The sequence below is a fragment of the Mustela erminea genome, chromosome 2, assembly GCF_009829155.1.
Source record: "Mustela erminea isolate mMusErm1 chromosome 2, mMusErm1.Pri, whole genome shotgun sequence".
Taxonomy (NCBI): domain Eukaryota; kingdom Metazoa; phylum Chordata; class Mammalia; order Carnivora; family Mustelidae; genus Mustela; species Mustela erminea.
Window position 1 is genome coordinate 128,699,015 of NC_045615.1, and position 16,650 is coordinate 128,715,664.

Genomic DNA, 16,650 nt, shown 5'->3' on the forward strand with positions numbered 1-16,650 from the left:
TTCGAAAACACACTAGGTGACATTCTTATGGTGGAATAATCTGGAAGCTGACGTATTTCGTGAGCTTAGGTGAAAAGAACTGCCGATGACCAGAAAGATCAACCGGGGAGTTCACACAAATTCTGACTCTTCAAGGCAGGTTTTTAATAAAACACAAATACGGAATTGTTCTGGAACAGTAAAACATCCATACCTTCATTTTTCATGATATAGTGGACAATCTGCCCAACGGTGTCACTGTTTTCATTCACACTGTCATTCAACTCTGAAAGAGAAGGGAGAGAGGAAAGCGGATTACGATCGGTCACCTCTGTCGAGGCGAGGAGTCCTCACTCAACAGTCTCTAGAATGCTCAGCCGTGGCCTAAGGGTGGAGGCTTTCTTCCTTCAGCCCCAAACCGCCTGACGCTCGGCCCAGAGTGACTCCTCCGGCACACAGACATAACAAGCACCAGAATGATCTATCAACCTCTTCTCCCATCCAAACACCCACTCACTTCCATGTGTGTGTATCAGTTCTTACTACTCTAGTTCTCACTCATCATTTCCTTAAACCCTTAGGGGACATGGGAAGAAAAGAGTTAATCAAAAGAAAAAATTCTCCTTGGATTTTCTTTCAATGGCAGACATACTATATAAATGTAGATCACAAATTTCCTTCTCACACTGGGTCATGATTCATCCATGTTAAGAAGACTCTCCTCTCATTGAAATACACTTCCAAATGACCTACATTTTGGCTGTGGTTGTTTGCCCACAAACTCCATTTACCTTAGGAAACTGTATTAGGTGACAGTCTTCGAAGGAAAATCAAACCTTCACCCTGAAACCGTGTAATTTCAGGGAGGAAGGAAAAGGGAGGGATCCTAGTTCACGGAGAACGAATCAAGGCGTGCAACATCCTGCTCGTGTGCCTGGAAAAGTGTCTTCTCCATCCTCAGTTGGCTTCCTCCTCCACGAAAATGAGCATTTGGCTCAACAGTGCAAATACTGACTGCTAAGCCGGCCTGGGGGGGGTGGGGAGCTTGCTTTCTGTTGACAAACACTCGGCTTTGGTTTGCTCATAAGCTACCCATGACTCATCCACCAACCGGGCTCTCTCTCTGCCTCAAAGGTCAGTGGGGGTGGGAAAAACCAACAGGCCAGCAGGCTGGCAAGGGAGGAAGCAGCTCTCCCCACCCCACCCCACCCGCTGGCTCTCTTGAAAGGTGACGGACTCCAAATGTCCCCTTCTGCACACACTGCCTTCTGAGGAGCTGAAAGGGATAAGGAAGGTGAGCTACTACTCCCCCGAAGTCCAAGTCAGGAAACATCCCTAAAGCATGGTTGAAAAGAACATCAAAGGAAGAAAACAGGATTTTATTTCTTGGATTTTTCCAAACCCTACCCAACAACTCCATGTTAAGAGGAAAAGATAAGACACCCTCAAATTAATACTAAGATACCATTTCTTACCATACTTTAACTGCACTGTTGACACAACTGTTTACTTAATAATTATAAATTCCAATCACACAGGTTTCAGAGAGAACTCCCCTAGCAAAAGTAATACCACAAAACTGTGAGAGCTATTTAAATTCGCTATCGTTCTTATCAGAAGCTCTCCCGGTAATAACAGTAAAGATTCATAGTTACTGAGTGGCCACGTGTGCCAAACATCAAATGCATCTTCTCTCTAAATTCCACAATAATCCTACAAGATGGACATTACAGTCCTCATTTAATTTAAATTAAATTAAAATTTTAATTAAATTGGCATTCAACTACCTAAGATTAAATTCCAGTTAAACTACACATAGCAGAAGTTCAAAGTATATGGAACTTGCCCAAAGCCAGAAGGAATGTGCTGGTAGGTGTTTCATAAGTGAAGGCCAGGTTTCAAGCCCCACGTGTGGTTAGTATGAAATCCATACAGACATACCACCCTACCACCTACTATGAAGACAGATCATTTTGGGGACACATGGCTGGCTAAGTCAGTAGAGCATGTGACTCTTGATCTCCGGGCTGTGAGTTCGAGCCCCACATTGGGTGTAGCCATATGTAGAAATAAAATCTTTAAAAAGAGAAAAAAGAAGAAAGAAAGGAAATCCCCCCCATCGACATCGCCATAAAAAGGACGCAGCTATTTACCTATCTTTTCAACCTTTTCCTCCTCCACCTCTTGCTCGGCTTCTGTGGTGCAACGATAGCCCTTCTTCTTAAGCAGGTGGCAGATGAGGACGCCGAACAGACCCATGATGAAGAACACGGGGACGAGCGCATAGGCGATATACTCTGGGTGTCCGCTGCCCGTGTTGTTGGTGGGCGCTGGGGTCGTCTGTGCTCTGGAGTGCAACGTGCGGCTGCCCCCATTGTCTACAGAGAGGAACACACACGGTGGCATCAGACGTCTGCTACGCGGCAAGGACAACCTGAGGACCCCAGGGAACATTCACATGGAATCGGAGTCGGCTCCCAAACCACGGGCCACGCAGAGACTGGAGGGTCAGGCAGTATGGAACACGGGCTGAGGGCTAGGTGTGGCTACAAGTCCAAGTTCCCATCCTGTCCCTGCTGGTCACAAACTACGTCCCACTCGGCGTCGTTTCTTTGAAACCTCTCAAGCCAGCCTCTACTTCCTCACCTGCAGCAGGAGCCACACAGTGTTTTAAGTATGTCTGGGAGCAGTGACAAGCACAAAAGAAACACAGAGTCGTTTGGTAGCATTATAGCAGAGTGCTGAGTGGTTAAGAGCATGGACCCAGGAGCCTTGGGTTCAAGTCCTGACCTCCCCACCCCCACCCACCTAGCAGCTGTGCAATAACTTAGCACCTCCATGACTCAGTTTCTTGTGAAATGCACACACTCATTAGAACCTACCCACCCTTCCAGGGTATCATGAAGATGAGATAAATACATGTAAAATAGTCACAACCATTTTTACAACATAATGAACACTCAACTACGCAGCAGGAACATTCTGGGCACTGGTGACATATCACAGAGTAAGACAGACAAAGGTGCTTGAACTCGTGGAGCTTACAGACAGATCTAGAGCTAAACGGACAGATCTAGAATATGGAAAAGAGAGGAAAATCCGGGATGATATCAAGATTTTGGCCCAGGGGACAAACATAAAAATGGAAGGCTGTGCATTTTTTTGTTCGTGCACTTACCCAAATAAAAATTCATCGTCTGCCCACCCTGTGAAAAGCACAAGGCTGGGAACCAGACAGAGTGATAAACAGCCCGACCTGGCCAAGAGCATCTTAGAACATGTAGAGAAGCATCGGAAACAGTCCCCACACAAAACGCACAGGCAGATCATCACCGATTGAGAGAAATGCTGTCCAAGGCAATACGTGGGGCAACGGGAGAAAAAAGAACAGTGAGGACCTATTTTATGACTTCAAAAATCGGGCAGCTAGGAAGGGGGCATCTTTTGAAGAAAAGGAGCAATTTGCTTGTGGACATGTCAAAGCATCCCAGGGGCTTATTACCAGATCCACGCCTGCCGGGGTACCACGCACAGGCTCCCGAGAGTCCCTGCCCACGGGGACCCGCATCCCCTCTAGGAAGGAGAGTGAGCAGCAGAGAGCCAGGTGCAGGCATTAGGAGACAGAGTCAACGAAGACGACAGAGGACGAGCCAGGTAGGCAGAAAAGCAGCGAAGCACCAGCTCACAAAACGAGAAGAGAATTATCAGCTGAAGGAGGAAGCCAGGTAGGAGAAGGAGTAAAGAAACATGTGAGATTTCCTTGAAATGAAGTGTCCTTCCTTGGAATACTCAGATTCGAAAGTGATGAAATGAAGTTCTTTCTCTTCATCAGAGATTAATAGTGGTGAAGAAACCCAGAAACTGGAGAACTAGATACATTTAATTATAAGCTCTCTCAGAGTATTTTCATAAAAAAGGATCTGTGCGGCAGTGATTATAAGGGGACAAATAGCAGGTGTGAAATAACCGCATTTCATCACTGCGGCCAATAGTATCAAACAGAAGCCCAATTTGCAAACCAGAGGCCACACAGCAAACAGCTATCGATCTTTCCCGTGGAAATCCCCATGACCTTTGAACAGGAAAGGAAACTGCTGGTTTCTTAGGTCTGTACAAGGTTGCATTCATTATTTTATCAGACAATCTCTAGAACTGGGGATAACGTATATTTTCTTCTGATTTGTCTTCCAGGAATCAATATATTAAATGAATGAACAAATAAATGGAAGTATACACACACACACACATTCCCTAAGCATATGCAAATATATCACCTAACTTAGGATTTACGGCCAGTCATTTAGTAAAAACCAGAAATAATACTTTAACTCCTTTTACAATTCTAAGTCTCATTTACTAACTCCGTTTTAATTCTGCATATTCCATGCAACAGGGATCGGTGAAGCAAACAACCTCTAAGACTGAGAGTTTCACTCAGAATCACAGTCTGTTTCAATCTGGAGGTGATAACTAATTCTCTTTGGGGGGCACCAGGAACAAGGAGGAAAGCAGAGGGGCTTGGAATTGGAGCCAACATCCCCTCCTGAATCAGGTGGTTGAGAATGTGTCTTCATTAATGTGACATGTGGCAAACCCTTGCAAATACTACATATTTAGAGTTTGTGATTTACAAACAGGTATCAGTCACTTAATCTCATAATTATTGTACCATGGAAAAGCTGATGAAGATATGACTCTCAATTAGGGAAACATGAATTAGAGAGAGATGCCATATAGCACTGAGGTTACAAGGTCAGATGTCCTGGCATGAATAACAACTTGGCCACCTACTGGAAACATCAACTTGGGCAAGTTATTGAATGGTTCTGTCCTCCGTTTCCTCATTATGAAATAAAATCAACATGATTGTACCTTTCTATGATGATTTTAAAACTTGGCCCCAAATTCTTTTATCCAGCTCCAATGGAAGTCTGTATCTCCTTCCCTTGAATACATCCTCTGTCTTCTGCCAGACCAATAGAATAGGTTGGAGTGATGCTCTGTCAGTTTCCAAGCCCCACGCCCTAAGAAACTGATGGCTTCCACTTCCTGTCTCTTGGGGCAGTTGTTTTTGGAACACGATCACCATGCTGTGAGGCAGCCCAAGCTTCCCCAAGGAAAGAAACAAGTAACAGTCATCAACTCAATAACTATGTAAATGAGCCATCCTAGAAGCAGGCGTACTCCCAGCTAATGCTGCCTGGAGCAAACATTAGCTGTTTCCAAGGAACCCTGACCAAGTTGGGAGATTCCTAAGCAAAATGAGTGACTATTGCTGTTTCAAGCCACTAACCTTTGAGGTCATTTGTTATACACCAGTAGTAACTAGAAGATAACCTCATGGAGTCACTGTGAGGATTAAGTATATTAATACATAAAGCACTTAGAAGAATGTTTAGGAAGAGACAAGCAATGTAAAAGTGTTTAGTCACCATCATGCTAGAACTGGACTATCCAGTAGGGTAGCCACCAGCCACAAGGAGCTATTCACATTTAAGTCAACTAAAATGAGATGAAATTAAGAACTTAGTTTCCCAGTTGCATTAATCACATTTGAAGCATTCAGTAGTCACATGCGGCTAACTGCTACCATACTGGACCAGTAAGAAAAAGAACATTTTCATCAATCCCAAAAGTTCTAGTGGAGAGCCCTGATATAGACTACAAAGAACCACTGTAAGACCGTTGACTGGAGAATCTATCATGACCTACCATAGCAATTCAATAAAAATAACTTTGAAATCACAAAGGAACTATTCACAAATAATGCCTTAAAACATTTGTCAACCCAGGTAAATTTTGTTTTTCTTTAATTTACACTAACAACTTGCTTAGAGACACTGGCCATCTCTCTCCTTCACCTCCAGCTGCATCATATCTGAATTATAAGCAAATTATTTGAGTCCAAATCCATAGCAAAGTTGGTGCTGCATTAATTATGAGTCAAAAAAATGGCAAAAACCTGAATGTCTGACAGTGGGATAGTAAGAAAATATCTAAGTCAATCACTGTCTATCCATTTGACAGAATAATATTCATCATTTAAGACTATTTATCAAGATTTTGTGAAGACATGAGAAAACACTCAAGACACAATGTTGAATTTAAAAAGCTTAATTTAGGGTGCCCGGGTGGCTCAGTCAGTTAAGCATCCAGCTCTTGGTTTCAGCTCATGTCATGATTTCAGAGTCCTGAAATCGAGTCCCACATTGGGCTCCATGCTCAGCACAGTCTGCTCAGGATTCTTTCCCTCTTCCTCTCTCTACTCCTTCCCCCATTCTCTCTCTCTAAAAATGAATAAATAGGGGCACGTAGGTGGTTCAGTGGGTTAAGCATCTGCCTTCAGCTCAAGTCATGATCCCAGGGTCCTGGGATTAAACCCCTGCACCAGGCTCCCTGCTCAGTGGGGAGCCTGCTTCTCCCTCTCTCTCTGTTGCTCCCCCTACTTATGCACTCATTCTCTCTCTCTCTCTCTGTCAAATAAATAGTCTTTAAAATAAAATAAATGAAATGAAATGTTTTAAAAAAGAAAGGAAGAGAAAAGCTTGATTAAACATCTTACATACTGTATGGTCCAACTACTTTAAAAAAATGCATGAAGGCATAAAATGTACAAAGCAATGACCAAAATACTACGTGATTCCAGGTAACCAAATAAGAAGATAATTTTAAATTTTATTTTTATACTTAACTGTTATTTTCCAAAATTCATGTGTTTTGTACCAAAGTGGTAGAAAGATATAAAGCAGAGATTGTCAGCCATTTGGGAATCACAGACCCCTTTGGAATCCTATGTTGCTATGAAGGTTCCTATTCCAAAATTTTGCCTCCAAGTTCTACAGGCTCTGCACCCCAAGTTTATATAAGGGCAAGTGACTTGATAAGGATGATGCTCAAGTTTCTGCTTAACTAATATGGTGGAAATGCCATTCATGGAGATGGGAAGTAACTCAAAAAAAAAGAAGTTTGCTTGGTGTTGAATTTTACCTGCCTCTCAATTCATACACTGAAGTACCCCAAGTACCTCAGAATGTGACCTTATTAAAAGACAAGGTCTTTACAAAGGTAATCAAATGAAAATGAGGTCATCTGAGTGGACTGAAATCCCACTGGAGTGGACCTCTGTCCTTATAAAAGAGGAAATTTGGAGGCAGACAGGAGCAAAGGGAAAACACCATGGGAAGATAAAGTCAGATATGGGATGATGTTTCCAAAGGCCAAAGAATGCCAAAGACTGCCAACAAGCAACCAGCAACTAGGAGAGAGGCATGAAATCGATTCTTCACAGCCCTCAGAAGGAAGCAACCCTGCCGATCTTGATCTTGGAATCCTAGCCTCCAGACTGTGAGATAAACTTCTCTTGTTTAAACCAGCCAGTTTGTGGTACTTTGTCAAGCCCTAGCAATCTAATATACTTGGCATGGAAAGGACAACATCACGAGTTCAGTTTTGAACACATGGAGATAGAGGTAAGTGGTGAGGTTAAGGGTGGGGGGTTACAAAGAGAAAAACAGATGGAAATATCCATTGAGTGACTGGATCTACTCCATGAAGAAGCTGAGAAAGAGAAGTGAGGGCTCTCCTCTAGAACACAGAGGCCAGGGTTTCCAGAAGGAATGAACAGATATCTAGGTCACATGCTGCAAGAGAGCAATTAAAATAGGAAGGAAATGGAAAATGGCACAGCCACTATGTAAAACAATATGGCGGTTCCTCACAAAGTTAAAAATAGAACTACCCTATGACCCAGCCGCCCCATTTAGCCTGTTTATTCAAAAGGACCGAAATCAGGATCTTAAAGCCATATCTGCCTCCCGTGTTCACTGTAGTATTTTTTACAACAGCCAAGATATGGAAACAACCTAAATGTTCACTGGTGGCTGAACAGATAAAATACGGTCTGTACATACAATTGAATCCCATTCAACCTTAAAAAAGGAAATCCTGCCATAGGCAACAATATAAATGAACCCGGAAGACATTAAAGTATGTGAGAAAAGCCAGTCACGGAAGGACAAATACTGCATGATTCCACTTTATGAGCCATCTAAAATAGTCAAACTTATAGAAACACAGTCAAATGGTGGTTGCCAGGAGTGAGGGGAAGGGAAAATCGGTGGCTGCCATTAAGCGGCGGAATGTTTCCAACATGCTTTATGACATGGCGCCCGCTGTTAACAAGACGGTATCCTGCACTTAAAAATTTGCTTAGAGGGTTGATCTCATGTTAAATGTTCTTAACACAATTTAAAAAAAGAAACAAGAAACAAACAACCTAAGAAGACTTTAGAAAAAGAATTGAGAAGTACTCAGACAAATCAGGCAACAAGGAAGAACTCATGGGAAACCATCATTAGTTTCTAATTTAGGAAGCCACTGGAATTTTCTTTTAACTTTCTCCTTGTTGTACTTTACTCCCTGTTTTTCTGTACTTTCTTGAAGTAAACTTAAAAATCCCAAAATAAATAAATACATACATACAATGAAAAATTAAATTAAATTAAGTAGGAAGGAAAACGATCCACGGGAGATCTTCACGGCCATGGAGAGCACAGTTTTTCAGTTAGCGGGGAAGGTAAGACTAGATTCCCTGGGCTGAAGAATAGAGACCTGGCTCAGTTTACTCTTTCTGGAAGCTTTGTAGGAGCCAAAAAAAAAAGGGGGGGGGGGCAGTGAGAGGAAGAAATTTCTGTTTGGAGTTTTGTTTTGTTAAGTGCCTGAAACCAATGTGTGTACAGACAGAGCAAAAGGGAGAGAATGAGAGAGAATAAGGAGTGATGGCCTTGAGAAGATTTCCATATGAAGAGGACAGATTAAACACTGAAATAGAAAAACAAAACAAAACAAAACAAAACAAAACAAAAACGCCTGCTTGTTCTAAAGCAGTGGGTCTGTGAGTCAGAGCCCTCACTAGTAGGCTGAAGGAAGTTGAAGGGGCAGGTTCATGGTATCCTCCACTTTCCCTCACAATAAATAAGAAGAGATGACATGTGTTGAGACCAGGGCACAGCAGGAAAGAACAGAGGGAGAGGGAGGCCTGGCGGGGAGACTGAGGGGACAGGAGAGGGCAGGGAAACGGTGGTACGTGGTCATTCAGGGCACAGCCCAGAAATGCACCCCAATTCTCCAGCTGGGGTAACCCATGTGGAGAAGTCCATACAAGCTGGAGAGCCCAGCACAGTAAGGGACCAGCGATCAGATCAGAATGGAAAGCAGACAGAGCCATGGTAAGGAAGGGAACGGTTTGGGGTGAGATGGTGTTCCAGAAGAGATGGCAGTGTGGCTCAGAGGAGTTCCTGGCTCTGTTACCACTGACAACAATAACCAGTACATCTACGGAGCACTTGTGAGCCAGCACTGAGCTCAGCACTCAGTCTTCACAATAAACCTAGGACGTCGTTAGAGGACTAGCCTCACATTACAGATGGGGAAAGAAGACACAGGAAGGCACAGCAGCCTTCCCAAGGTCACACAGCTCCTCTGTGCCAGTGCGTGGATTCCAAGCAGACAGCCTGGCTCCTGCCCACGTTTCGGCTGTTTCCTCTTACCTTCTGGAAGCCTTGGTCTCTGCACATGTAGACCTGGTCCAACTACAAGCACCTGCTTAAGGTATACTTCAATTCGTTTTCTTTCAACAATATTTCACCATGTAGCGACTTTTCTGTTAAAGTGCAAAATGCTGGCTCGCTCTCATATTTCACAACTCAGATTCAAGGCTCCCCAAACTTCAAAACCACAGGGTTCCAAGAAGCACGGCAGAAGTAGGATAGGTTTTACAAACGCCCAACAGCAGACTCCAAGGCAGCTTACAGGATGAACAACTATAAAACTGCTCTTGGGCGCCCATCGCTGACCTCCCTCCCCACTCCAACACCACGGCTCACCCGACAGAGGCCACAACCCCAGGTCCACTCAGCCTATTCAAAAATAAGCCCAGGGCCTCATCTCGAGTTTGGCCTGTACACAGCAAGAGCCAGCAAAGCAGGAAGTTCTTGGCTCTCACTGATAAATGGGATTCCCTTCCACAACACTACAACTAAAAAGTGTTCCACAAAAGCATTTATCAAACTCCTTTGGGTTTTCCTAGACCTGGTCAAGTGTGGTGAGCTCACTGCATCATGAAGACCCTCTCAACTGTATTGTGTTCTGCCAAGATCTCATTAAGAAGGTCACAAAAGAAGACGTGGCATTTAAAAAAAGCTTGTAGATGGCAAGAAACTGAGGAAGAGTTCTGAGGAATGGCTCCACGCCCACCCCCAAAATCAAAAGCAGTTGTTTTTAGCTTGTTTCCAAATAATACTTGTATTTCCAGCTGACTTCAGTGGTCAGGGAAGCCGAGAGGTAATAGCCTGGAAATGGCATTCCTCAAATCCAGTGGGCATAGCTCGAGGTTGCTGGACAATGGGGGAAGACAGAGCTAATAACTAGAGACTACAGATAAGAAGGTCCTTGTGACCTCTCCCAAGTAGCTTTGTTCCAACCAAGGAACACTTTGATTGTTCTGATAGCTAGCCTACCCCTTTTACCGGGAAAGGGTATGCATTCTCAGAATCTAGGGTTTCTCAGCAGGGTGACCCAGCCACTCTGTGATGGAAAAGACACTTGGCTAGTGTGCAGAGAACCCACACCAAGCTTGGTTGGAAAATTGCTTTGAAACACACACACACACACACACACACACACACACACGTCCTATTTTGTTTTTAGCGCAAACTCAAACCACAGTGCCCCAAAGCAATCTATTTTTGGTCTGGTTCACTAAGATCAATAGACAGACATTTCCCTAAAAAGGTTTTTCTTCATTCAATTTTGCCACTGGCCACCTCTGCGATTTGAACCCGTCGCCGTATCTCAGCGGCCCTCAGTTTGCTCAGCTGAAAAATGTCGGGCCAGAGCCAGTGGCTTCCCATGGCTCCCAACATCCCCAGCCTTCTCCAGCCGCACCCACGAAGTGTGACTGGTGATCACAACACAAGCCCACCCACCCTCTTGGGTCCACAAGGCAACATCCAAAAAGCTTTGATAATTCACTTCACAGCAAAACCAGATCTGACAAACTCATCAAGAGGAAAAACCTGTTCCAGTCTGACGTGATAAGACCACGTACGACCTCCATTCCGCTGAGCTTGCTGCATCAACATTAATGTATTTCCTCAAACCTCTGAAGGGGGAAATCACATTGGCAGAGTTCCAGCCCTGGGCCCCGGAGGCTTGAGATGGTCACAACACGAGGAGGCGGGTACCATCCCTTTAGAGAAGGGGAATGGAAGGTTGGGGCTGTATGTCACTTGCCCAAAGGCACAGAGTACAAACTGGTAAGATCCCGCACAGGCAGGAGCAGTCCACATGTGGCCTCCCAGGACCCCTGGAGCAGGACGGATCTCCTAGCTTCTGCAAAACAACCTCCTTAACGAAGTTACTTGTTAAAATGCAGTTTAAGTCAATTACATACACTAACATAAGGGGCAGAGGCAAAACAAATACGGCAAAATGCAATCATCCCCAAACGACTTCTATTTTCGTCTACAGAGAGGACCCAAGTCATAGAGCTTTTAAGACCATCCCTGACAATTCCAGTTCCTGAGACACGGCATTCATGCAGATGAATTTTAAAAAAGCTTAAAATGTATGGGAAGGACGAACGAGCTTATGGGGGGGGACCGGGAAGACAACGAAGTCAGTATATATAAGTGCTAACCCTTGTCGTGAGACTTCAGGCAGCTGCCAACTAACTAACAGACAACTCCCAGATAAACAGCTGCTACAGCCGTCCCTCCCGCCTCCGAAACTGTGACCCGGTGGGAGGGGACATCCAGATAGGATCCAGCTGCCCAGCATCTACGCACCCATGACACAAAATCCCTCCCACGGCATACAGTCACTCCATTGCCATTATTTTGTCCATGTGCCCCATAATAGTGGAGGCCAGAGCTCATTCTGGACAGCAAAGACCACCCACCCGGGGAGGAGACAGACGCCTAGATGGCTTCCCCCAGGAACACACGCCTCTGTGAGTAATGTCCAGCCAGGAATCCCCAATTTACAGAAGCCTTCGGCTAAGAGGTCCCTTGAAAAAATGTGGCGGTCCCTGAGCTTTCTGCTAATACCCATGTGGGATCAGCTATGCCCTAGAGATGCCAGAATGAGGGCTCAGGGCAGTGGGAGCACCCCCGGATCTGGAGACAGGCCCAAAGAGTGGGAGAGGGAGACAGGGAGGGACCAGCAGCCGAAGATTTCAAAATACCGCTGGGGGCCAAGAAGGTCTCTTCCCTTCCCCAGTACTTGGCTATCTGTTAGCTTTTGTTAGAAACTGAAATAACCAAATGCAATATGGTAACCCTGACTGGAGCCTAGCTCAAGGCTTTAATTGATCATAAAAACTGCAAAGCAACCATAAAGTATATTTTGAGGACAACTGAGGAAACTGGGTTGAGGCGGTATCAGGGACATTGCTGTTTATTTTTTTTGGTATAATGATGGTATTGTGGTTATGCAGAAGGAAGTCCTTAATCCCAAAAGAGGCACGACAGAGGTATTTAGGAAGAAATGTAACCATGTCTGCAACCTGAATTCAAACAGTCCAGCAAGGAAGTAGGTAGACAGATGGACAGCCAGGCAGACAGGGTGAGCAAGCGGATATGGCAAAACACGGAATCTAAGTGGTCAGTGTACACAGCCCCACTTTATGATTCCTTATTAGAGAGGGCACGGATTGCATGGAGCACTGGGTGTGGTGCAAAAACAATGAATACTGTTATGCTGAAAATAAAAAAATTTAAAAACATTTTAAAAAAACAAGTTCACCAAGACCTGTTTTATCGTTTTTTAAACAGGCTTTGTGGGAGCCTAATTTTATTTTTAATGGGAAAATGCATTGAAATTCCCAACCCAATCACTCAAAAAGGAATGCTCAGGGCACAACCCAGTCTTCAGCTTCAGTTTCTTTGTATACATACCAGAGGTGTGGGAAGGGAAGTAATTAGTGCAATCCAGGAAGAAAAGGGACTTTACATTAGGTTTCAAAAGAAAAACTGAATTTGACTGGATAAAGAGGGAACAAACATTCCTGACAAGTAGGAGATTGAGGGGTGAAACGGAATTACTCCTGAACCCCAGGTAGCTACCAGAACAAAGGATTGAAACTAGGGGACGGTCAGTATAAAGAAACAAAGATACTTAAAAATAATGACAAATACTGTAAAGGTTTCAGTTGAAACCAGAAGGGGAAAACTAATTTTGCAGAGTCAGAGAAAGTCCCTAGCGTTCTCCACAATTGGGTTGGATTCCCCATTTGAAAGTTATTTCTAAAGGCTACAGAACTCCCTGACCAAACACAATTTCCCAAGGGCGTCAGAAGATTGCACACAGACAACAGCCACAACCCCACAGCTGCTCCCTGAGAGAGGATTAACTTTAGGATCCCACTGGTTAGAGCAGCCAAGGATCTCAACTTCTGGATGATTCCTGAACCTTCCCGAGTCCTTCAAACAATGGTCTGCATTCAGAAGACAAAAGAAAGCTCAACCAACCTGGCCTCCCTCTCCCTCCCAAGGTCAACTTGCCAGTATCTGCCTCGGGATGCAGGCCAGGAGGCCACCCACCACAGCTGCAAGGCAGGGAAGGCGGAAGGGCCCCCAGTGGACCCCGAGCTGCAGGGTACATCCTGGGGTCCTCAGAGAGGGGTGTACGCAAGGACGATGCCCATGGTTCAGGGTTCTGCAGTTCAGACCCCCGCTGAATCCCCCTCCTCCTCTTTTTCCATTTCCCCATTGCCCTGCCTCTCCTCCGTCTTTCACGACTCTCAGCTTTGCCAGTGTGGGAATTTTTAAAAATCTGACAGTCTTTGGCTACTGAGATCACTGCCTGTCTTCGGGCGAGGGGCTGGATGCCTAGAGGAGAGGAGTGAGAGACACACTTATTTTCCCCTTCTGCATCTTTCAAATTGCAAATTACATCCAAATGAGAAAGTAATGGAATCTTTTTTTTTTTTAGATTTATTTATTTATTTATTTGACAGACAGAGATCACAAGTAGGCAGAGAGGCAGGCAGAGAGAGAGAGAGAAAGAAGCAGGCTCCCTGCTGAGCAGAGAGCCCGATGCAGGGCTCGATCCCAGGACCCTGGGATCATGACCTGAACCGAAGGCAGAGGCTCTAACCCACTGAGCCACCCAGGTGCCCCGTAATGGAATCTTTAAAAAGGCATTTGTTTGAACTGACCTTAAAGCAACGAAACTTCAGAAATCCAATCTTCACTTCAGATTCTCTGAGACGGGTGGGGTGTTATGAAAAATGAGTTGCTACACTAAAGCGATCCTAATGGCAGCATTTACTGAGTGTTTGCAGTGGGACAGGCACCATTCTGGATGCTTCTGGACAATGTCATTTCATTTCCACAACATCTGTAAGGGAGGTGCTCTCACTACCCCCCAGGCCCCGCACTCCTAGCCTCTGTCTCTCACAGGGCCTGGAAGAGTGGAGGTGGCCTTCGCTTTTATCTAGTGACACACACCTCACAGCAAACAGTAGGTTCAACCTTCAGCAGCTGATCACAGAGCCAGCCTGGAGCCCAGGCCCATACCCACCCACTGGAATGCCCTTAAACCCTAAAAAAGGCCACCTCTCTCCCAATGACCCTATTATGTACAATAATGTTAAAATCTGCATGCACCTTTTTTTAGTGTAAAAATCTTCTTCATGAAAAATGATTAAAACCAGCTAGAGCAAGATAAAATCTCTAATAAACTCATTTGTTTTAAAGATTTATTTATTTATTTGACAGAGATCACAAGTAGGCAGAGAGGCAGGCAGAGAGAGAGGAAGGGAAGCAGGTTCCCTGCTGAGCAGAGAGCGCAATGCGGGGCTCGATCCTAAGACCCTGAGATCATGACCTGAGCCGAAGGCAGAGGCTTAACCCACTGAGCCACCCAGGCGTCCCTCTAACAAATTCATTTTTTTAAAAAAGATCTCAGCAGCATTAAATTATCCACTTTTAATTTTTCATTGCAAAAGCAACAGATCGTCCTAAAGTATAACGTTATTTTACCCCTCAGTAAGTACGAAGGTGAAAGGAACACTTTTTTTCCTATCTATTGGAAAGCATCTTGTTCACAGAGGTATGTTTTCACATTATTATTAAGTATTGTACTTAGAAGCAATTCAACAGTTGACACAAATATAATATGTACGAACCGTATTAGTTACATGGCATCTACAAGTCTTCCAGAAATAGAAGGAAGAGAGGAAGGGACAGAAAGCAAGGGACAGGCAGAGGAAAATCTTCAATCACACATATAAGCTAGAGACATCATACAAGATATAGAAGTTCCTACCCAAATGACACTTGAAGCTTTTATGGAAACCTCTAACCCCAAGAAGGTAGCCAAGAGGGTAGATGAGATCCTCATTTTGCAAGTAAGTCAGTGGCCTAATATGATACCACTGGGTAGAGGCAGAGAAAGGAGCCAGACAGAAGAACCACGACTCACACGTGTGCACACCTTCCCCACCCCCTTCAGTGTAACACACATCACTGGGGCATTCAACGGTGGTCAAAGCTAGGAAACCCAAATGTGACACAGAACTCACAGGAAGGGGCACCTGGGTGGCTCAGTCAGTTAAGCGGCTGCCTTCCGCTCAGGTCATGATCTGGGGGTCCTAGGATCGAGCCCCGCATCGGGCTCCCTGCCCAGTGGGGAATCTGCTTCTCCCTCTCCCTCCGCCCCTCCCCCTGTCCATGCTGTCTCTCTCTGTCTCTCAAATAAATACAACCTTAAAAACAAACAAACAAAAAAGAACTCACAGAAAAACCCTGGTGTAAGTCAAACGCCCTTGTTTCCCCAAGCGGAGGGGAGGGTGTCCTGTTTTTGCCCCTGTTCATCCTTCTCACAGTTCGGGAGCGCAGTGCTGAGCACCTTAACCCTTTGCTACACAGAACCTGTGAAACTGGCAAGCAGACTCTATCCCCTCCCAGAAGGGCTGCTGGGTCCCTGAGTGTCCGCTTTCCCCGTAACTCGATCAGCAGTTTGGTCAAGATGCTATTTGTAGGACAGAATGTCTGCTGTACTTACACACCCCTTTGCCAAATACTGACAGTTTTTAAAAAACAGAAGTAGATTATTTTTGGACCTGGACAACTGATACAGCCCGTAGCTTTATACACTTGTTGGGTAAGTCCTTTCTGAACGACGTTAATATACCAGCAAGCCCCTGTGCTCATCGAAATCAACAGAAGGTCACCGTTAGCAAAGATTCAAAGGAAGGCCACAAAGAACTGCACCTTCCTAAACCCAGCTTGGGGAACTGGCCCTCAACTAGACTTTCACGGGAGTCCATGACATTCCAAATTGCTAGATCCATAAAGGGACGATAAGTCAGGAGAGGCGTTCACATACTCTTACCAAAGCCACTGCCCACATTTCACAGATCTGTTCGTGTGCATTCCAAGAGCCCAAGCAGGGACAGGGCTAGAAATGATTTAAACTAGAGGAGAAAGCTAACGGCAAGCGTCAGGACCAAGCCACCCAAGGAGAAGAGGACAGCTGGCCTGTTTCCAGCAGAGACTGCAAGAGCGAGGGTCCCTCAGGAGCCACGGACTCCTCCAGAGCTTCCCAGGGAGGGAGCTGGCCCAGAGGACCAGGCCTCCGGGACCTAGGTCCCTGGTTTCTGGTACA

General features: G+C 45.0%; 1 protein-coding gene across 1 annotated transcript in view; it reads right to left on the reverse strand.

Moving 5' to 3' along the window:
• RELL1 (RELT like 1) overlaps window positions 1-16,650 on the reverse strand; it is a 63,628-nt gene that overhangs the window by 29,621 nt on the left and 17,357 nt on the right. The window contains 2 exon segments of the mRNA XM_032334066.1: window positions 194-265; window positions 2,133-2,357. Of these exon segments, the coding sequence (XP_032189957.1) occupies window positions 194-265; window positions 2,133-2,357 (297 nt within the window).